Genomic DNA, 22,625 nt, shown 5'->3' with positions numbered 1-22,625 from the left:
CCCATAGGAAATTCGTTTTGCAAAGCACCTCCAAAACAGAAAACCCTTTCGTCTAGCGGGTTTTCCGTCTTGCGAGGCATTCGGCTTGCGGGGCACCACTGTACACCTTCAGTCACTTTCCCCTAGACAAGTCAAGTAGAAGGTTCTCTGCTTTCTTCCATCCTCATTCGCTCTCATCATATCTGCCCGACCTTCTCAGCCCAACAAGCCTCCCAAACCCCCTTCAGATGTCTCCTCTGAGACAACGGAGGCCTGAGGAAGCTGCTGCAGATCATGTCACACTGGCTGGCTGTGGTTCTCCAGGGTTTCAGAGAGGAGCTTGCTGGGGACTGAGCTGGAGAGCTGCTGCAGGCAGAACCAGATGCTCCATCACTGAGCCAAAGCCCACTCACGCTGCGGTGGAAGGCATGCAAACGTTTGCGTTTCAGCAGGGCCTGGGACAGAGTCCTTGCCCCAGTTGAACAGGCAGCCCAGGGCAGAAACTGGCAGCCGGCAAGGGGCAAACAAGGCCCAAGAGTCCATCTCCATCACCTCTAGTGAAGGCTACACTTCCAGACCCCTGGCGACTGCCTCTGGCCCAGGAGACGCAAAGGCCAACCCCAGGAAAGGAGAGTGCTAAGCTACGGAAGCACTTGCCAACCTGGTGCCCTGTGGATAGATCTGGACTACAGATCCCACCATCCCTGGCCACTGGCTGTCTTGGCTGGGGCTGATGGGAGTTGTTGTCCTGTACACCTGGAGGACTCCAGGCCGGTGAAGGCTGAACTAAGGAGAAACCTGTTATCTTTGGTGAAACTTGTGTCATTCTTCTCGCCCTTCGGAGGGTTTTCATCCTTCTTGGCGGGAGGCGAATCTCTCTCGTCGCTTGAGTCACTGAAAAACAGCAAGTTGTGTTTTCAGGCGGGGAAGAGGCTGGGGGATCACGGACAGGGTCGGATCAATTCATCTGCAGTGTGACTATTGTGTGTCTAAAAAGGTAAAGGGACCCCTGACTATTAGGTCCAGAGCAGTGCACAGAAACCGTTATTTCCATTTTTCATTTACTGTGAGTATTTGCTTTAAAACCCCTTGATTTTATCTATATCCTGATAATTTTATTAGGTCTTCTGTTTACACTATTTTTAAAAATTAGTTTTTATTAAAGATTTCATTTTATTCTATGTAAACCACCTACAGAGCTTGGGTTTTATCTAATGCTGGTATACTAAGAGAAGACCCAATGAAGTTAATAAACATTAAAAATCAATAAAGGTTGGAATGGGGGAGGTGGGAGTGGTGAGATTACAAAACAAAGGGGAAAGCAGAGAAGAGAATGGGGTCTTTCCAATGTTGGCGCTCTGGTTTTGAAAAGCTCTCCCTAGAGAAGCTCGCCTGGTGCCTCCATCGGTTGAATGATTGTACTTTATCGTCACAGTTTGTGAACTGCCTGGAAGATGTGGTGGGGGACAGCCCATCCCATTTTGCTGCCTGAGGCAAAATGGGAAGGTGTTCCCCTGTTGCCAAAGTCTCCCTTACATGGGTTGCAGGTGGCACCCGTGAAGCAGCAACAGATTCCAGCAAGATCTCGCTAGAAGCCACTGCCACTTCTCTGCCATTGGCAGTGGTGCCGGGATGCCCGCAGGGGTGCTGCCTCTTGGGGTTCTGCCGCCTGAGGTGGCTGCCTCAGCCTGCCTCATGAGCGGGCCGGCCAGCCAGCCCTGGATGTGGTTAAGTAGTAGTAGTCGTAGTAGTAGTAGTAGTAGTAGTAGTAATAATAATAATAAAACAATTTATTTATACCCCGCCCTCTCCAGCCAAGACCGGGCTCAGGGCGGCTAACAACAAATAATAAAAACATGTTGATTAAAATACAATTTAAAAAACAAAATTAAAATACAACATTAAAACATTAGGATGCAGCCTCTTCACAGGAGGAGAAAGGAAAAAGAAAGAGGGGGAGGGAATCAAACTGATTCTAAGCCAAAGGCCAGGTGGAACAACTCTGTCTTACAGGCTCTGTGGAAAGAAATCAGATCCCGCAGGGTCCTGGCCTCATGAGACAGAGCATTCCACCAGGCCGGAGCCAGTGTTGAGAAGGCCCTGGCTCTGGTTGAGGCTAATCTAATTTCCTTAGGGCCCGGGACCTCTAGGGTGTTGCTGTTTATGGACCTTAAGGTCCTCCGTGGGGCATACCGGGAGAGGCAGTCCCGTAGGTACGAGGGTCCTAGGCCGTGAAGGGATACAAAGGTCAAAAAATACCTACCTATCTACTACATACGGCTGCTTACCTGAAAGCCTGAACAATAACGGTCCCAAAAAGGATGAAGAGGGCTGAGAAGATCAGCGATAAGAGGGGCATCATTTCTCTCCTGCAAAAGAGGATCTCCAATGAGGGCCGGTGTCAAACCAAATCCGCAGCCTGTGCCTTCTTCCCCCACCTCTGAATGGGCTGCCTCCCGGGAGAGGTGAAAATGGAACCAATACGAGAATTGGCTCCCTTCTGTCCATCTTTGCTGTCCTCTCCAGTTCCCTCACTCTTGTGCCCCTTAGGAAGTACTGTGCTCCCTCAACGGCCCAAGGTCTGAGAGGAATTTTGCTACAAAGGTTAGAATTGTTATTACACTGTTTTGCACATTCAGGCATGCTTTATAGCCTGCATCAAATATATTTGCAGGGGGGGAAATCACTATTAACATTAGGTGGCAGCAGCAATAATACAAACACAGTGGTCTACTAATGGCTCAGGAGAGGGAGAGCAACTCCTAGTGGTCAAGAAGCAGAATGTCTCCACCCAAGGCGCTGACCAGCGGCCCACCCAAAATTGGCCCAAACCGCTTTGACAGTCTTAACCTTTGTCTTGAGCACTTCTAATTCCATGCAAATTTTACACTTTATCATAGGGGATCATGGTAAATGCATGAAGATCCAGAATGTGCAAACAAAAGGAATTAGAAGAGAACCTGTCCGGGTTCAACCTGGAAGCCCCCTCTCCCTGCAGCAAATCTCCTCACTGCCAGTGACCCTGAAGAGCCACTGGATTCTAATATCCGCTGCTCCTCGCCCTTGCCAGCTGCCTAGGTTCCTGGCTAGCTCTCAGACCTGCTCCCTTCCTCTCTAAACAAGTACCTGCTCTACCTGCCCTACCAGATCAGGCCACTGCCCCATCAAGTCTAGCATCCTGTTCCCACCCAGATACTGGTAGGAAACTGGCAAGCAGGACCCGAGCACAGGAGCAATTCTTCCCCTCCTGTGGTTTTCAGAAACTGGTATTCTGAAGCATTATTGTCTCTGAATGTGGAGGCAGAACACAGCCATTTGGGTTAGTAGCCACTGAGCCATCTTCATGGGAATCAGCACAACATGCCTAAACGTTAAAAGGCCACCCCCCCCCCCCCCGGTTTTGACACTCCAAAAATGTGAATCAAGGAAAGGCAGCTATTAATACAGAATCCATACCAGTTGCTGTGAAAGAGGCTGTCCCAGCTGTCTGATATATAGTCGATGGCGGAATAGATCCATCGGAGGAAGAAAACCTGTGATCACACCGAAAGAGCAGAGGGGAAAGGGTGATTCCAATCCATCAGCTACAGCTGCAGTTCATTATTCTGGCATTTAAACGAATGCAGCAAACCTATGCAGGTCTACTTAGATGTAACCCTCAATGCATCCAATGGGATTTACTCCCAGGTAAGTGCACAGAGGATAGCAGCCTAAAGCATGTGCAGCTATGTCCAAGTAAATGTATTAGCACCGGGCTGTGAGTCTATTTACTCATCTTGATGTAGAGAATCGAAGGCTTTTTGTTGGAGATCCCATCACCCTCAAACACACACACACACACACACACACACAGACACACACACTTGTATCCTGTTAAACATCCACAATGCTTACAGGAGCAAGTTCATCATTCAAGTCTGGCAGGATAGTATCAGAAGAGAGAATGCCTGGGTCTGTCCTCAGCTGATCCAGGAGGTCCAGAAGAATGAAGTTGTCCTCTTCACTGCCGCTCCAGGGCTCGTCAAGGGCTTTGTAGACTACTCGCCCGGCATTGTTGCGCCTCTCCAAGATGACCACCTGGGCAAGAAGCAGAGGGTTAAACCACAAGTTGGTGTGGGGGAGTTTTCAATACAGCTTTAGAGAAACCAGCCGTAGCTTCCAAGAGAGTGCCTAGCCAGGGGAGAAGGAGCAGGTTTAGGGCTTCAGTTGAACCCAGAGCCCCAAGCCTGAAGCTCCAGACAACAGGAAATCTTTTGTTGGGATTTTGCCCACATGGAGCTTCACACAAAGCAATTAAGAGTTGGCCGAAGGCCAAGAAGACTGAGCAGAGGGAGTTATTCTGGTTAGAGATATGGGTCCTTAGATATAGCTCTACTATTGGTTAAGGTCTCCACACAGGCATGATGACTCATGACCTTCCCTGACTGGGTAGTGTGTTGGTCAGTGTGGTGTTCTGAGAGTCGTTTGGAGTTTGTTAAGAGAGCTAGTTTAAGATCCGTTTCTGTTCTTGTATATAGTAACTTGTGAGTCTGCCGTAAATAATAAACACATCTAAGTAACCAAGTTACTAGTAGCAGCGTCTTGTTCCTGCTTCCTCCTTCCTTCCTGCAACTGATTGCTTCTGGAAGTCTGTGTATGCTCTGCTATGTTCAACTGGGTCTGGCGAAGATCCTGCAACAGGTCAAAGTTGCGAAACACCAATATCTTTGCCCCACAGCACAGATAAAGAAGTGGTGTCTTTGGCCCATTACATCCAGGTGGGAGTTACCTGGCCTTCTGCCATGACATGCAGTTGGAGATTCATTACCTCACCCACTCAGTTCCTCTGCCTGAACGGGCAGTGGCAAAATGATGCATGGACTTAGACTTAATCCCTATTTTTCACAGCCCTGTAACCACCCCCAACCCCACACACTTTATGTTCCCATCCTGGCCTTCTACAAGAAAATGCTTCCACAAGAAAATGGTGGTGGTGGGGAGGAGGAGAATCTCTAGGCCACTGGCCTACTTAGGCCTGCCAAGTCTCCCCGTTTGGCTTCCGAGGCCATTTTGGCTAGGCCAAAAAGAACTGTAACATTGGGCGGATCCAGCCTGCAGACAAGGCAGTGAAATTAGGGCTTTATGATTCATCTCAACCCATTTTTTTATGTTTTCAGTTCAATTTTTTTACATTTTAAATCATTATTTTTTTATAAAGCTCTCTTACAATGTTTCCCTGAAGTGCTGCTAACTGACCCAGGAAACATGGGACAAAAGGAACGTTTTGCAATGAATTAGAAAGAGCCAGCAAGATGCAGCTGGGCTGGAGGCCACAGGCAGGACACTCACGGCTGACTTCCCGTGGAATCTTTCGTCGTCCATTAGCAAAGTGTGCCCAAACTGCGGCTGGTAGTTGCTGTAGATGTGCACAAACCTCAGGGTGTCCTTCGTGTTGGCCAGAGCAAAAGCCAGAAAGGCTTCATAGCTCACAGTGTATTTATCGCCCTCGCCGGTAATCAAGACCACACAGTACCTAGAACATCACGAGGGAAGAGATAATTACTGCCCTCTCAGAAACGTAATAGGACTAGTTGACAATACTGAAGGCAAACACCCGCAAACCCACACACCCAAAGAGACAGCAACTGTTCACAGGGAAGAAGAAGGAGGTTTGGATTTGATATCCTGCTTTATCACTACCTGAAGGAGTCTCAAAGCGGCTAACATTCTCCTTTCCCTTCCTCCCCCACAACAAGCACTCTGTGAGGTGAGTGGAGCTGAGAGACTTCAGAGAAGTGTGACTAGCCCAAGGTCACCCAGCAGCTGCATGTGGAGGAGCGGAGACGCGAACCCGGGTCCCCAGATTATGAGTCTACCGCTCTTAACCACTACACCACACTGGCTCAAACACCTTCCCAAGTCACTTGGCTGGGACCAGAACACTATGCAGCCAGAACTAAGAGAACTTGGATTCCAACCCTTTCTGCTTTAGCGGCAGGTAGTCTGCAGCCCTCAGCCTAATTTTGAAAGTTGTCTGCAAGCCATCAATTCAGGCCTCTGGCAAGAGAAACCTGTCCTTTCCGAGGAAACACAGAGATAGGGTCAGAGAGAGGGAGAATGGAAGCCTCACCCACTTTTAGTTCTGGTTCCAGCTACTGCCAGCCAGTGACCCCTGTCAGATTACCCACCAAGGGAATGTGGCCCTCAACAGAAAATATGCTCCCCTCCCCCTGAGATTTCAAGCAAGCTCCTGGCTTCAGCAAAGAGAATCTGCAAGGCAATTTTACTTTGCCCATGCTGGAGGAGGCCAGGACAAGACCCTCTGTCCAAGGCTAGCTACTATGGTAAAGTCCAAGAACTCTTGAGAGAAGAGAAGGCCTTGGGGCAATGTGGGGGGAGGGGCGAGCACTGGGTGGATTCAGGCAGCCCATGGCCTTGGGGAGCAATGAATCTTGTAGATTGCCTGTGGGGATGCTCCATGTGATGGGACTCTGCAGTGGGACTTCTTTTTCTGTAAACACTCTGCACCCAGCTGAGCCATGCTAACCTTGAGGTTTGAGGACTGCACTGCCCTCTGCAGGATGCTGGTCTGAAGACAACTCAGAAGCCTGCACTAGTGTAGAACCTGGCCTGCATATGTTCAGCCCAGGCTGTATCCATCACCCTGGATGCAAGTATGTTTCTGAGCCCAACCTGGTTTCTAAAGCCCTGGGGACCCCTCTCTCTTTTGAGATCACCTCTCCCCTTTTATCAACCCCTGCGCTAGCTGTGTTCTTCTGATCAAGCACAGCCTGGCACGTTAAGTTTAAGGTTGTGTGCTTTTTGTAGTTGTTCGACAGATGCTGTTTTCACACACCTTTGCTGCTAACTATTGGAGTATTTTTATTTTTGTGAGCTGCTCCGAGCTGCAGAAAGGCTGCACAGGAACGCACTATGGAAAAGAGGTTGGGGACCCTCTGTAGGCTTTACTGGTTTGGCAGAGGAATGGCAACATTATCATGACCCTTGAGTCAGATCGTCTTTCTTCAGGTGCTGAAGTCAAGGACTCCTGAGTCAGAAGGGGATTTGCACACAGGGCCACACCCAGAATCAAGTCCGCAAAGTGAGCCCATGGTAGCTGTGCCCCTCTGGCCTAAGGATGTCACATTGCCATCCTCTGACTTATAAGAACTCCATCACAGAAGACCCAGTACAACCAGATTCTTCCCTGGGCGGCTTGAGTAAGACTGCTGGAATGGGCTGAACACTTTAACTGAAGAGGTGCAATCAGAACAGACCCTGTTGCTTCTATATAAGCCCAGTCCAAGTTTGACAGTTGCTGAAACAGCACCAGCACTCTGCTCTCTTTCAGCATTCAGCATGAGCAAGGCTTGCTTCGTTGGAGGTCACGTGAGGACAGGGATTTGCAAACTGCAGTTCTGAGTTCCTGCACGTTACTGGGACAATCTGGACTCTGCTCATATAAAGAATTGTTTATGGAAGAAAAAGAGTGAAAGCTAATCTCTCTTATTAAATTCCTACCCCACCCCCGCAAAAAAAAACCCCCACCAAATACCTTCTCTGCAGAACGATCAAAAGCGCAGTGGGAGGATTCCATAGAACAGGTAGGGAAGTCAAGTCACTCTGAACTCTCCTTACCTTACAAAACCTGCGCAACAATTTTACTGTGCAACCCCAAAAATACTTGAAACTGGTTAAGGTAATGCATCTACAGCTGCAGAGTTCTGCTTTTCCAGCTGCAAATTCTTTTAGGCCTAGATTCTCCAGCAGCTCTCGGTATCCCATTCTATGATGGGACTTGAAAGTCCCCAAATAACCCTTACAAAACCAAACACACTATGGAGGAGCATCACTACCACCACGAGCCTTACTTGCGCTGCCTGTGAGACTTTTTCGCAGGACACAACTCCTGAAAAAGCTTCTGGCTGGTGAGCCTAGATGCCATGAGGAACTTGTTCTGAGACAGGAAGTCATCAATAAGCTGCTTCTTCATGCCTCGGGCCTGGAAAACAACACACACACACCCAACAAGTTGTCAACCAACCACAGAATTTTCAGCTGATGATTCATGTGGCTTTTAAATATATTTGCAGGTTACCAAAATACTTCAGCAGATTACAGACCACCATCAAGGTATACACCCTTCTGAGATGTGGAAGGAACTGCCAGATAAACTCACAATTTAATAACACAAAAACTACTTATGTGTTGCTAGAAAGAATATATATATATATTTAAAAGGTGAGCCCCATCGTTCTTTGTCCCACAAAAACACACCCAAACCAAACTGGCCAAAGGGTGGGGGGAGCCAGAATGCCCTTAAATATGAACTTCCTGATTAATTTTATTTCAGAATTGTTTAATGACTAAACAGTGTAACCCTAATCATGTGCTTACAATGGTGCTTACTCCCATGTAACTTGGTAAGGATTGCAGCCCTAGTTAAGTAAGGTCTGCAGTCCTAAACAGAGTGGGTTGTATCTAGTCTTAGTCCTATACAAGAGTATACCCACTGAAATTAAAGAACCTAAGTTAGTCATGTTCATTAATTTCAGTGGGTCTACTATGAGTAGGACTAACACTGGATCCATCTGCACTGCAAACTTTTGTTGCAGGTCCCCAACAGTCTAGATTTGGATTGCAACTTCTTTAAGGTAAGGATCTGTGCTTTGCTTACAAGACGTTGTAAGTTGTCATGGAGACTGATGGAGCTATCTGAAGCTTCCTTATCAACACCGTAGAAACAAGTTAGGCTGAGCGTTGGCCACCTGCCTGTTAGGGCCAGAGTTCTTGCATAAGCAGCCTTGCGTGGCGGCTGCCATACCGTACCTGGATGACATCAGCAGGCTTATCGACGTGCTCTTTGAACACCATCATGGTGGGCGTGTAGACGTTGATGTTATACTGGCTGGACAGCTCTTCTGTACCTCGGAGCCCAACGTACACATATCCAAAGGACAGGTAATCTCTGTAAGCAAACGCCGTCAGCTGGAAAGAAAGGGGAGGTGGATGCAGTTGGGCTACATGGTACATTACGTGCAGCACATAGACAGGAACCCACACTGTCTTCACTGTACTGTTACACAGGAACATAGAAAGCTGCCTTCTACTAAGTCAAAGCCGTTGGTCTATCTAGCTCAGTGCTGTCTACACTAACTGGCAGTGGCTCTCCAGTGTCTGGAGATGCCAGGGATTAAAGTTGGGGCCTTCACCATTGAGCTACAGCCATACCCACATTCAAGGAAGCGAATGACAAGGAGATGTGCCTGCTAGTTGTGTGCATGCAGTTCTGCACAGAAAAGAATACAGACCAGGGGTTGATGGCAGAGGAAGGGATTTGCCAAGCCCTGCTGGAAACCACAGGGTGGGGTGGGGTGGGGTGAGGATTTAAGAGTGCTCTTGTGATCAGGTCCTGCTTGCGGGTTTCCCACAGGCATCTGGTTGGCCAGGGTGAGAACAGGACGCTGGACTGGATGGGCCAGTCATTCAGTAGTCTTGTCTTATGTTCTTATGTTCGTTCCAAAGCTTTCACAATTTCCTCCTCTGGACTTCTTAGCCCCCAGTGACACTAGGGCAGGGTCTCTTTGACAGCGGCAATAACCAAGCGTATGAGGCTGCCTTCTACTGTCCGTCTAGTCCAGTACTGTCTACTTTGATAGCTGGAGATTGAGCCCTGTGGCCTCTGGAATCCATATAATGTGCTCTACCTCTGTTCTGTGGTCCCTTACTCCAGTGGTGTAGTGTGGAGGTGGCCGGCGGTGGGGGGCAGTGGCCCTGGGTGTCATTCTGAGGGGTGCAACCAGGAGCCCCCATAACAGGCTCCCTCATCGAGGCTGCGTGGCTGAGCTTCTGTTGCAAAGCCGTGCCCAGGCCAGGCCTGCAGGGCTGGGGTGGCACCTCCTTCTCCTTGTGGTTGGTGAAGGTGGCCACGCCAGAAGGTGATGGAGCTGCCAGGCCAAGAAGGCATGCAACAACCGCCACCATCAGCACCAGAAACCACGTGCCTTGCGGGCTCCGCACATGCCTCCCAGAATGCGCCTCCACTCCAGCTGCCCAGTCCACCGGGGGGGGGGGGGACACTTGCCCCGCTCTGGTCGCCAGCAACCCATGGTATGACACTGCTGGACACCACTGCAAAATACTGAGCCCCTGGAAGGCTGTTTCAGAGGATCCAGGCACTTCCAGGTCCGCAGAAAGGAGACATCTGATAAAATGGTCCACAAAGCTATTGCCAGTCTCCCCCAGCTGTGCTGGCGGGGGCTGATGGGAGTTGTAATCCAAGACACCTGGAGGGCACCAAGTTGGGAAAGGATGGCTTATGCCAAAGAAAGCTTATTGTTTTTACGGTGCCATGACTCTGTTCCTTTTGGTACATCTTAATACAGATACGCACCAACAAAGGAAGCCAGAGGACCTCCCCTCCCCTGCCCCATTTCTTACTAAGCGACAAAAAACAGGTACAGAGCAGAGCCTTTACCTTGTACAACAGAGGGACGAGGGGCATGTGATCAAAGAGAAGCACGTGGGGTTTGTTCTCTTTCTTCCAGTTCGACAGGAATCTGACGTAGTTTTTATCTGTAATCTTCAATGTAAAACAGAAATGATCAGTCTCAGTCATCAAACACTGAATGCTGCTTCAGATTCATATTTTTTTTTAAAGGGTAAGTTGCAAACTTGCATCTAAGGGCCAACTGACATGGTATGCTAGGACAGCCTCTCCCCACCTGGTGTCATCCTCATGTTTTGGACTGGAGCTCCCAATGGCTGTATTGGCTGGGGCTGAGTAATCCAAAATATCTGGAGGGCACCATTTGGGGAATACTGTGGCAGGAGATACATGGGCCTCCTGATGTTAGTGCCAACTAAATGCAGCACAGAAAGACACAACAGTATTGTAAAGCCATGGTTTATTAAGCTCAGCTGTGGTTTGTTTATACATCCAAACCTATTCAGCCAGTTAACTATGGTTTGCCTGTGGCCAACAAGCCACAATACAAAATCATGGATTGAAGCTGGCTTAAGAAACGTGGCTTGCATCAACCATGGTTCCTTGTTACCTCAAAACCCATGACTTTGACTTTATACTGGTTTGCTCCAGCACCCTGGTCCAGATGGTTGTTCAGCTACAGAGGTGCCTAGCAGGAGTGGCTAGAAAAACAAAGCCAAGCTTAGGCAAAACAAGCCACGGTAACTCTGCTTATCAGCGAGGTTGAGCCTGAACTGATCCTGGCTTTCGCATTCTGGACAAACCTGGCCAATGGGTGATCAGTTGCTACAGGAGCTTTGTTAATCAATGGATGGGATTTCTAGACTTGGCTACAACTCACTTTAAACCCAGGATCCTATGAGACTGAATCATCAATACCCATTTCCCTGTTCTGGCTATTATGTAGCCCCACCAACTGTATAGAGAACAGAGTAATTCCGAAATCCACAAGAGACCCCCAAATATCCACAGAAGATCTGAGAGCGTTGGGAAAGAGGTTAGGTGGCACATATCTTTGGGGGGGGGATTACAAAGTCTCTAATAAAATGCTAATGAAAACAAAAACAGAAAATAGCAAAGAGGAGCTTAAAATAAGTCAGGAGGCAATAATCACCTTCTCAACAAGGTTACCGGGAAGTAGGCTTTCCACAAACTGCCGCAGATTCTCCCGAACAACTGCATTGTGGAAAAAGGTAATTTTCCCATTGATAAGTCCCAGGATGGATGGTGTACTGTGTGCTCCTAGGTGATGTGCCAAGCGCCTCTCATAGCCAGCATGAACAACGCCAATCCCCACTCCTGAATGAGGGAAGGAAGGATACCATAAAGAAAAATTAATCTTCTCTCCTACGGTCTCCAACACCTTCAGGGAATCTAAAACACCGGAAGTCTGTGATCACATGTTTACTGTAGCATCTAGGAGCCTCAAGGGACAGGGATTAACTGCTAGTGCATTTTCTGCAGCAGCAGAAGCAGTAAGGGAAGAATTGTAGCTCAGTGGTAGAGAATAAGTACTGCATAAAAAGGTCCAATTCCTAACATCTCCAACTCTGCTGAACTGCTGCCAGTCAACATACCAAACTAGATGAACCAATAGCCAATCTCAATGGAAGGCAGCTTCCTATGAATAAGACTGAGCTCTGTGTGAAAGCAGAGGTGGGGGACCGGGTCCAAGTCCCCCTGTGGGCCATTTGACAGGTACGAAGGACCACCCACCTATCAGTCACCTGATGACAGCAGGTGATTGACACGTGTCAAAGTTCAAAGGAGGTCTGGCAGGCAAGGTGGCTGGCAGTCAAATCAACTTCCTCTGAAGATGTGCTTTCTGTGCCAACCTGCTGACTGGTGCTGGAAGCGCACCTTCAAAGAGGCTCCCGGTAACCACATTATACAGGTTCAAAACAGGTAGGTATTGCTGTTCACATGTAAGAATATGAAGAGGAGACCTCAAAGGAGAAGAAATGGTGGCTTATGGCCCAAATGGGTTCCAAAAGAACTTCTTCAAAAAGAACAAAAATTGTGTGATGTCACCCTCTTTGGGAAACACTGCTCTAACATCATAGCTACCATAGCAGGGCTTCCTGGAGCTGTCCAAGGTCCTGCATACTCTCTGTTTGGCTAGGACCAGTGACTAGGCACTCTCTCCTTCCTTGGCAAGCCTCAGGCTCCAACAGAACTGGACTTGATGCCGAGGCTTAATGCAGCAACCAGGGCAGTGTTTACTCAATCTTCCACGAGCCAAGGCACACTTTTGCCCCTGAAAAGTTTTGCTTTTACAGTAAGAATTCCAGAAACAAGTGAAGAAGGAAGTCAGTTGTGCAGGTGATGTGAAATGGACATGATCAAGTTAGGTTTTATTAATTTCAGCAGGTCTAATCTGAGTAGGACTCAGCCAAATACAACCCACACTGTTTATATTAATGGAAATGTAATGCAAGGAAGTTAGATGAATGCCCCAGAGTAGTGATGTTTCATAAAGCCTCTTCTCTGGGCAGGATTTGTTTTGTTTTGTCACTGAATTGGGAGTGGAACAATCCAGTCACCACCAATGCAGAGAGAGAGAGAGAGAGAGAGAGAGAGAGAGAGAGAGAGGAACTAACAATCCTCAGTACAGGATGACTGGAAGCAGGCAAGGCCAGAACAGGGAGTCATGCAGCCATGCAGTGGGAAACCTCTTCTGTGAGTGAGAACACTAGCTCCACAATAGCCTTTTGTAGCTCAATTCATTTATTTCACAAGGCACATTGGAGTGGCCCTCTCAGAGCACACTGCTTTTGAATTACTGCAGCTGCAGCCCAGGGAAGACGCAGCCAGACTCTGAAATAAAAACTCAGGCCAAATACAAATGGATGGTGATGTCCTGCAAAGCCCTCAATTGCCTGACTCAGCACCCTATGAGGCCACCTCTGTTCACTATGTTCCACCACAACCTTATGAGTAAACCAAGAACCCTGGGTTGAATCCAGTAGAAAGACCCACTGAAATTCATGGACATGACAAAATCAGGTCCATTGATTTCTGGGAATTTTAGGAATGGTATCTCTCAAGAGCAGAATAGGGGCCTCCTAACAACTCTCAGCATCGTTAACAAATTAGAGCTCCCAGAGGTTTATTTTTTTTGGGGGGGGGAAGTTGTTTAAATGAGCATTGTAGTGCTTTAAATGTACGGTGTAAATGTGGCTTATGTGTCTCAAGAGGGTGCGGGGGGCTTGCCCTTTGGAGATTAGCTAAACCCTAATTCCATGCATCTTCTATTGAGCAAACTGGCTTCAAACTTGTAGGAGTGCAAATATCCAGAGTGTGGGGGTCAGGTGGGATTATTATGAGGAATTATAAAATATGCATCAAGCCACTGTGTAAGCTATGAAAGCATGGCATTGACTGGGTTCGATTCATTGACAATAATTTCTGATGAAATCCCACAAGCCTCTGCATTTCTGGCCATTTTCTCTACTGCCCATTTCTCTCTGTCTGACAAGCAACGTATAAGCACCATAGGACACAGGCCAGTGGCCAGTTGCTTTGCCAGGCATGCATCCTGGGTCATAAAAGATAGTAGGCAGTTTCTTTGATGTAGCCTTACTTGATTTTGTTAATCTTAGGGCCCGGAAATAGTTTTTCACATGAAGGTGATAAAGATCCCTATCTTCCTTGCCATCTTTCCTATCATGTTTATTGTTGTTTATGACCTCCAGGGTTGCTGAATGCATTCCTCCTTTTTAGTTCTGTTTTATTTACCCCAGAAGTATGCATGCTTAAATTAGTTTTGTAGTTTAACTTTGTCCCCACGTGGGGTTTTTTTGAAATGCTCAGAGGAAATCTAATTGATTTTTACGTACACTGTGTAAAAGGTTCTTTTGGGAATAAAACAACTTGGGCCGGAGGGTGGACAGGAATTATTATTATACGCACCCCTCCCAGAGTCTTGCTGGTCAAGCCTCTGTGTGTCTTCTATTAATCAGAGTCTAATCCTTCCTTTGCTTTGGGAATGCCACAAAACTGGCCAGGGAGAGGGTAGAATCATGCATTTTTCTGCCCCAAACCCTCTGGATGCAGGTGATGCTAATCCAAACACGTTTCTCTTCTTACCCAGCCCTTCAAGTTCCTGGACCACCTCCTTCCACACAGGCTCAATGTGGATGCAGCTAAAGCACCAGTCCGACGTGATCTTGATGAGGTAGGGTTTTCTGAAACTGTCGGGCAGAATCTCGTTGATGTAGTGTGAGAAGTGCAGCAAGTACTTCTCGTCGGAGGAGTCACGGCGGTCCGAGTTGAACGGGAAGTGGAAAAAGGATTCGTCGAAATAAAAGCTCTCGTGGAAATGGTGGAACGGGCGGTGCTGGGACTGTTGCTGATGGGGGTAGCCCTGGTTCTCCCCCACATCGCCATAGCGGTCAAAATTTAATCTCTTTTCCTCATTGGACAGGATCTGTTTGGGACAAACAGCAACGCTCTTAAGTGTATGTTACCGGTTTATGCTTTGTGAAACACTAAGGAGCGATGGGCTGGGTCCCGGTTAAGTTAGCTGAATAAGCGTCCCAATGAAACCTCTGCAACAAGTCATGGCTATTTTGACAGGGTCTAAATTCAACCAAATCAGCCTGGATCCAACCCAATGTATTTGGATGACCTTATGTAAATAGAACAGGTAGTGTGGTATAGTGGTTAGTGTTTGGACTAGGACCTGAGAGAGACCAGGGTTCAAATCCACACTTGGCCATGAAGTTCACTGAGTGACCGTGGGCCAGTCATTCACCTACCTAACCTACCTACCTCACAGGGTTGTTGTGAGGACAACATGGGGTGAGGGAAAACCATGTACGCCAACTTGAGTTCCTTGGAGGAATATCATTGCTGTGATAATAACATTTTAAACACTACTTTTCAAAATACATTACAAGATGAAAATTCCATGCCAGGATCTTCATATTTCCATATTAATCCTAGTTTCGTGGGGCTTTTTCTTTTTTTCAATCTGCAAAAGTACATCTGTTTTGGTGGTGATGAACTTTATCCAGATGGATAAATTCCACCACCACTAAAACAGGCCCATTATCTAAATGGTGCTCTCCTGATATTTTGGACTACAACTCCCATCAGCCCCAGCTAGCATGGCCACTGGTCAGGATTATGGAAGTTGTAGTACAAAACATCCGGAAAGCACCAAGGCTGGGAAAGCTGGGCTAGAACACCCCCTCAGAATACTAAAACTTAAGTAACACCCAAGAAGTTGACTGCCAGCTGATTCAAGACAGACAAGAGAAAGCAGTTCTTCACACAAGATGTAACTAACTCATGGAACCCATTGCCATAAGATGATTTAAAAGGGGATTGGACTATAGTTAGCCGGTGTTCAGTTGTTGAAGTTCGATTCCCATCAACCCCAGCCAGGGATGATGGCAGGTGTAGTCCAACATATGGAGGGCACCATGTTGGCTACCCCTAGGAAAGACAAACCCGAGGAAGATGGGACTATCAATGGATATTGCCATGGTAGCTGTCTTCCTTTGTTCTTATCTCTTGTTAAGTCATCTAATTTGCCCCTTAGACCATGATTATACCCAGTTAACTAAGAAGCAAGTCCTGTTAAACCACCTTGCCTGTGAGTCCTGGAAGACCTGCTCTTTGCCCTGCAGGCTTTTTCCCATCTGGCCTGGGAGGGTGGGGCCCTGACTGACTCCAGCTACGAAAGCCGAGGCTGCTGAACAGACTCTTGGGCTGGGGTACTGTTTAGGGAATTTTGTTGGAGGCGGGGGTTGCTGCTGTTACTGATATTAAATTTTTGTATCTTTACTTTCTATCTTTTTACAATTTAAGTGGAAATTGCTCAATGTGTACTTTTTGGTGTTTTATTTAATGCATATGACTACTTTTGCTAATTATGTATCTTTTGTAATTATGTACAAAAATAAAACGATTGATTGAAACTCAGTAAGATTTTACTCTCGTGTGATCACTTTGGGCACTGTAACATTTATGGATTTACACGTGTGGCATGCCAGGGTAAAACTGTAGCAGGTATTAAATTAGAACACCAGAACCAGGGAAGGGAAGAGGCAGGACTGCCCATCTTTACAGTAAAGCCTGCATTTAAAACAGAAGCCTTAAATACTCAAATATGAAAACACAAAGTTAGAAAAGTGTGCCCGATACCTCATAAGCCTTGCTAATTTGTATGAACTTATCTTCTGCTCCTGGGTCCTTATTTTTGTCAGGATGCCTGGAATGGAAAGAAAACAAGACCATGAGCAGTTTGATCACAAGGCTGTTGGGTTTAGTTCAACCCTGGCACTGTGCAGGCAGAACTGACACTAATTAAAGAATATGTCACTAAGGCTTAATCTGTTTGATGTTTGAACAGGTTTACTACAGGGGGTCGATTCCTGATGCAAAGAGAGAATTGGCACTAATTAAGGTGCAAACATTTCATATGCAAAGACAAAGTCAACAGACTCTGCTACCTAGGTCTCCCTGTCTTTGACCTCCAGCACATACTTTCCCTAGTAAGATAGGTAAAATTAAAGGACCCCTGGGCAATTAAGTCCAGTCAAAGACAACTATGAGGTGCGATGCTCATCTCGCTTCAGGCCGAGTATGCTGGTGTTTGTCCACAGACAGCTTTTCCAGGTCATGTGGCCAACATGACTAAACCACTTCTAGTGTAACGGAACACCGTGACGAGTGCCAGAGTGCATGGAAATACCTTCCTGCCGCAGTGGTACCTATTTATCTACTTGCACTGGTATGTTTTTGAATGGCTAGGTTGGTAGAAGCTGGGACAGAGCAGCAGGAGCTCACCCCATCACGTGGACCTTCCAACCAGCAAGCCCAAGAGGCTGCGGTTTAGACCACAGCGCCACCTGCGTCCCTAGTACTTTCCCTAGTATTCCTCCTTGAGGCACCTTGATTTGCTGGCTCCCTTTTTACCAACAGCACAGAGCTGCTTCTGTCCTTAGGGCTTGTGCAGGCAACCACAAATATAGCAGCTCAACAGGAGCAAGTGCATCCAGCTATCTGGCAAGCAGGACACCCAGAAGGTCTAATTTCAGCTGAAGCTCTTCAGCAGGGAAGAAACAGAAGGACTCCTACTGTTTCTTAACTCCTCCATACCCCGCACAAAAGAGGGATAACCCTGATGTTCTTCCAAGCCCTCTGTGCATGCCAGAAGGTGGAGGATTGGCAGCAACCCAAAATAATGGCTCGCTAGTAAGTCAACCTCTATGGACCTCTGGGCTCTGGTTGGGTTCTTTACCCCAACTAACACTCGTTTTTCATGCTGCCTACAGCTGTGCACAACATGATAAGAAAGGCTGACAGGCCTTTAAGGAGGAGGCGGGCGGTTTTTCAGCACAGCAGCTAAGCATGATACACTGTGATTCCAGCTCCATTTCATGAATCACTCACCATTCCCGGGCAAGCTTCTTATAGGCCTTTTTAATGTCCGCCTGACTAGCTGTCCTGCTGATTCCAAGGATCCGATATGGATCAAAATCGACAGCAGACAAGATCTGCAGGACCAGGACAAGGAACAAAACCACAACCAGGGAGACGCTTAGCCGTTTCATCTCCATTTCCCCCCCTGCAGGTAACCTGTACAGGAGAGATTTCAAAAGGAGAAAATCTAGGATGAGACATTGGAAAGTTGCAATACAGGTGTTTCAAGGTCCCCAGTCTTAGGCCTGGCTGCTTCTTTCTGCAATGGCCACCACCTTCCCCTTCACCTCCATTGCGGCCCTGAAACTTTGATTCCATTCTAGACTCCTACAATTTTCACAGCCTTTCAGAGAACTCTGATGATAACACTGCCACTTCCTCTTTTAAAACTCATTTTGACCCTCCACGCAGATAGATTTGGAGGGACAGAGGCCATCCCAGCCGCTGAAGTGGGGCGGGGCTGGGTACCAGGCCCTGGCCCCGGCCTGGTGGAATGCTCTGCCGCAAGAGATCAGGGACCTGTGGGATTTGATATCTTTCCGCAGGGCCTGCATGATGGAGCTGTTCCACCATGCCTTTGGTCAGGGCCCAGTCTGACCCCCCTTCCTTCTATAAGATCTTCCTTTCATAAGATCCTTTTATAAGACCCTGCATGTAAGTGGCCTCCCTAACTCCTCTGACCATATAAGACCAGCACAAACAGTTGGGCCTGGTGAGCACTTAATGTCCCCAACCCCTATAGTTATAATTCGTGGGTTGCCATCAGATTTTATTTTGATCTTAATCTGATTTTAAGATGTATTTTAATTGATTGGTTGACTTTATGTTTTTAACGTATTTTATATTTTGATGTTAGCCACCCTGAGCCTGGTCCTGGCCGGGGTATAAATAATTTATGATGATGATGATTACCATCCTGCTTCTTTTCAAGGGGGCATACCTGAATCTGGCCTAACCACCCAAATCCCTTACTTCTCTCACTTTGAGCACAGGGGTCATCCCTTTCCCAAAGCTCCATGTGAGCTGCAAGACTGGACTGCCAAGCAGACACCTGGATGGAGCTTAAATGGTCCTCAGTCAAGGAAACTGAGGGGGAAGGGAGTGAATACCTAACAGTAACTAAGGAGAGCAATTGGTGGCATCCGAAATCAGAATATTTTCCACCATTTTACTTCACTATGGATGAACTTCCATTTCTGGAAATGCATCTTCATCAAACCAGTTATAATGAATGATACATGAATGGACACAATGGCTGCATTTGCACATAAGAGTAAGCCAAGATTTTTAGCTGAATAAACCATAATGCGTTCATACTATGTGCCAGCACACTCAGCCCAACTGCTTCCCCTTTGCTTCTCCCTTGGCAAGAGCAGATCAATAAACCAAGAAAGGAGTAGCTTTGCATTATATCTAAAGCTAGGCTTGTGATTTATTTAGGCTGAACAAATCCCTGATTGGTAAGCCATAATTTTAAGGCTGCTTGGGAACTCAGCCAACACCAATCAAACCAGGCACTTTCAAAAGTTGTAATTAACATTGTTCAGATGACTATTCCTAGGAAGCATACATAAATAGCCTCTCACCTCTTTTGCTAAAAGGAGTGCATTAACCATTTCCAATGTCTCCTTAAAATGTAACTAACGTAAAGGAAATTAGGAGTTGCCATGCCTTAAAACGGTGACAAACAGTCCACTAATAATGATATCCAATCCAAGATCTGAATTTGTTTGAACATATAAAACCATATTAAAAATGTGCTTTGCTGATTTCTCCTCCCCACCAAGAAAACACAAATATTTGGGGACAGCTGATTTGAGGCATTGAAAAAACTTTTGAAATACTTAAATGGTGTGAAAAATGAATATGGCATGTGTATTATTTTTGTTTACTTAATGTAAGTAAAATATGCCAAATCTCATCCTAATTAATTCAGGACACTGGAAAATGTTTCAGTTCAAAACTTTATAGGAAAATGACAACACTGAAAAAAACCTATTTCACCCGAAGGCTAAAGTGTCAATCCTATGCACATTTACCCAGAATGATTCCTACTGAACTCAATGAGACTTGCCTCTAAGAATGATCCTAAAACAGATTTCACTCCCCAAATATACATAAAGCCAGGGACTACAGGCAGGAGACAAAATGGCAAAACATTCATCTCAAACCCAAAGAAGAATGATGTTTGGCTAGTGTAACATAGAAGAGATTTATAGAGTGGCAGCTATGTTGCAGCAAAAACAGCAAAGAATCTTATGGCATACACTAACAAATTTTATACAGCATAAGATTTTATGGACTAGTCATCAAATACAAGAAATTGTATTGAAGTTATTATTCCTACTCAAATATATAGATGTATTAGAAAAAAATATTTTCAAATTGGGGCAGGGGTTTTCACATTTTGAGATGTCAGCAATAAACACTGGCCTTTATTTTTCCACCAAAAAAATCCCTGAAAATAAACATGCTAAACTAGATTATTCTGTAGGACATCAGAAAATACTCTAATCTGCATAGGAAACATTTCCAGTTTTATTTCTTGGAACATCCACACCACCAAAACAGGTTTCAAGCATCATCAGAACATTTTTTTCATGCAGAGACCAATGTAATCCCACATTCTGACTTCCAGCAGGTTCTACAAATCTCACAAAAAAATCCAATGAAAGCAACTGTTTTCTTGTGCAAACAGTCCTGAGCACCCAGTCCTAAGAAGCATCCCTGCTCCATTCCATTAAACTATCATGGCAGATACTCATCCAAACTTCCAGGCCAGCCAGTTACCTCTGGAAAGCTCATAAGCAGACCCTTCCCTTGTTGCTGTCACTAACAGCATCTAATACTCAGAGGAGGTTCCCTTCCAGATCATGGTTAATAACAAAATATATAAGAGTTGTAGCTCAGGAGAATAATATTTGCATGCAAAAGATCCCAGGTTCAATCAATAGGGATGTGTGTATGTGTGATGGGAGGATGGAGAAGATCCCTTTCTGAAACTTTGCAAAGCAACTCTCCATCAACATTTAGCCAACACTGAATGAGATGTCCCAGTGATCTGGTACATTGAAAGGGAACTTCTCACATGTGTTAGGAGCATCGGTTGCACATGTTTTGTGTGGAGAAAGGTTCAGGTTTATTCACCAGGCTAGGCTAGGTTGGACTACAACTCCCATTATCCTAGGCCAGCTTAGCCAACTGTCAGGGATGATGCAGTCCAACAACATCTGGCAACCTAAGGTTGAAAAACACTGGCATAGGCAATACTGAGTTACACAAACCAATGCAGACTGGGAACAAGACAGCTTCCCACACACAAGCAGGACGCGGAAGAGAGAGTCCCATCCCCTTTCGTTTGCCCTCGATGAGAATCCTGACTTGCAGAACTTCTGCTACCCATGACCATTTGTATTTTCGCCCACTTAATAACGGCATATTGTATTCAATGGCTATAACTCCTAGCTCTGTAAAACTGAAATAATTGCATAAAACATTTGTATTGGGTTTTATAACTGTGTGCGCGCTTCATCAACTAGGCTGTTAGCCTCCCCAAAGTACATCAAGAGAAATAATAAAATTAGGGTGAGAGCGGAGGTTTCCGTTGACAATGATGGTGGGACAGTCCTCACCAAGGATCTAAACACAGCAAGCCCCCACCCCCACACAAGACAGATGCACCCCCATCACACTTAAATGGTTAAAGAGTGTTGAGGGGAGACCTGGGACAACCCAGGTCCAAATCCCCACTCAAGTCAGGGAGAAGAAGAAGAAGAGTTTGGATTTGATATCCGGCTTTATCACTACCCGAAGGAGTCTCAAAGCGGCTGACATTCTCCTTTCCCTTCCTCCCCCACAACAAACACTCTGTGAGGTGAGTGGGGCTGAGAGACTTCAGAGAAGTGTGACAGGCCCAAGGTCACCCAGCAGCTGCATGTGGAGGAGTGGAGACGCCAACCCAGTTCACCAGATTACGAGTCTACAGCGCTTAACCACTACAACCACGAATGCCGCCTTAGCTTAAGCTCCTCCGAGAAAAGCTTGGACGGGAATTCAGCAGGAGGCGGTTTCGAAAAGGACATATGCAAGATAGGTATGTCCCCCCCTCCACGGGCCTCTGCCCTCCAAGAGGGGACCCTCCCCGCCGCCCTGCAACTGTCACCACGCAATATCGCACCAGGGCTAAGCCCCCTCTCTCCTGCCCCCCATTATGCGCTTCTCGCAGTCCCCCGCCACGACACTCGACTCTGCCCCCGCCCCAGATAGGACCCTCCCCACGGTTTCGTCTCCCTCCGCCCCCCCCCCCATTATCCCCACACCTTTACTCCTCCATACCAGAGAGAAGGGCCTGGGAGGGCTAGAGAGTCATCCCTCCCGCTCAAACCCCCCAAGTCACGTGGCTACTTAGGACAGCAGCCGCAGCCGCCTCCGCCGGGTGGGAGGAGAGAAGGGGGCGCCTCTGTGGGGCGGAGTGGGCAGGAAGGGCGCTCGCAAATACCCACCCTAGGCTCCTGTCTCCCCGGTCCCAACTTCCGGCTCGGCGGCCCCGCCTCTGGCCGCCGTTACCATAGAGATGGCGCAGCGAGGGCTCACTTCCGGCGCGGCGAAGGCCCGCCTCCCTTGACAGACGGGCGGGAGAGAAGGAGGTAAAGGACGGGAGGTGGGGCGCTGGTAGTGCCGCCGCGGTGCATGGTGGGAAAAGAGGTTGAATGCTCGGGACCATGGCGTGGGAACACTTGCGCATGCG

At 47.1% G+C, this 22,625-nt stretch overlaps 1 protein-coding gene across 2 annotated transcripts in view; it reads right to left on the bottom strand.

Moving 5' to 3' along the window:
• DNAJC16 (DnaJ heat shock protein family (Hsp40) member C16) overlaps positions 1–22,616 on the bottom strand; it is a 29,302-nt gene extending 6,686 nt beyond the window's left edge. Inside the window, exons 1-13 of one of the 2 annotated variants that reach the window (XM_083752554.1) lie at positions 22,381–22,616; positions 17,849–18,034; positions 16,598–16,664; positions 14,534–14,873; positions 11,559–11,743; positions 10,436–10,540; positions 8,788–8,946; positions 7,830–7,960; positions 5,308–5,491; positions 3,874–4,056; positions 3,436–3,512; positions 2,268–2,348; positions 778–873 (exon numbers count right to left, since the gene is read on the bottom strand). In XM_083752554.1, coding sequence (XP_083608680.1) covers positions 778–873; positions 2,268–2,348; positions 3,436–3,512; positions 3,874–4,056; positions 5,308–5,491; positions 7,830–7,960; positions 8,788–8,946; positions 10,436–10,540; positions 11,559–11,743; positions 14,534–14,873; positions 16,598–16,664; positions 17,849–18,034; positions 22,381–22,601 — 2,015 coding nt within the window. In that variant the 5' untranslated portion in view covers positions 22,602–22,616. Of the gene's footprint in view, positions 1–777; positions 874–2,267; positions 2,349–3,435; positions 3,513–3,873; positions 4,057–5,307; positions 5,492–7,829; positions 7,961–8,787; positions 8,947–10,435; positions 10,541–11,558; positions 11,744–14,533; positions 14,874–16,597; positions 16,665–17,848; positions 18,035–22,213 lie in introns of both variants that reach the window. The other variant, XM_083752555.1, reaches the window with a different exon arrangement.
• Between the last annotated feature and the right edge of the window lie 9 nt (positions 22,617–22,625).

Source organism: Podarcis gaigeae, assembly GCF_964106915.1.
Source record: "Podarcis gaigeae genome assembly, chromosome: 8".
Taxonomy (NCBI): Eukaryota; Metazoa; Chordata; class Lepidosauria; order Squamata; family Lacertidae; genus Podarcis; species Podarcis gaigeae.
This window is presented reverse-complemented; position numbering and strand designations above follow the sequence as displayed.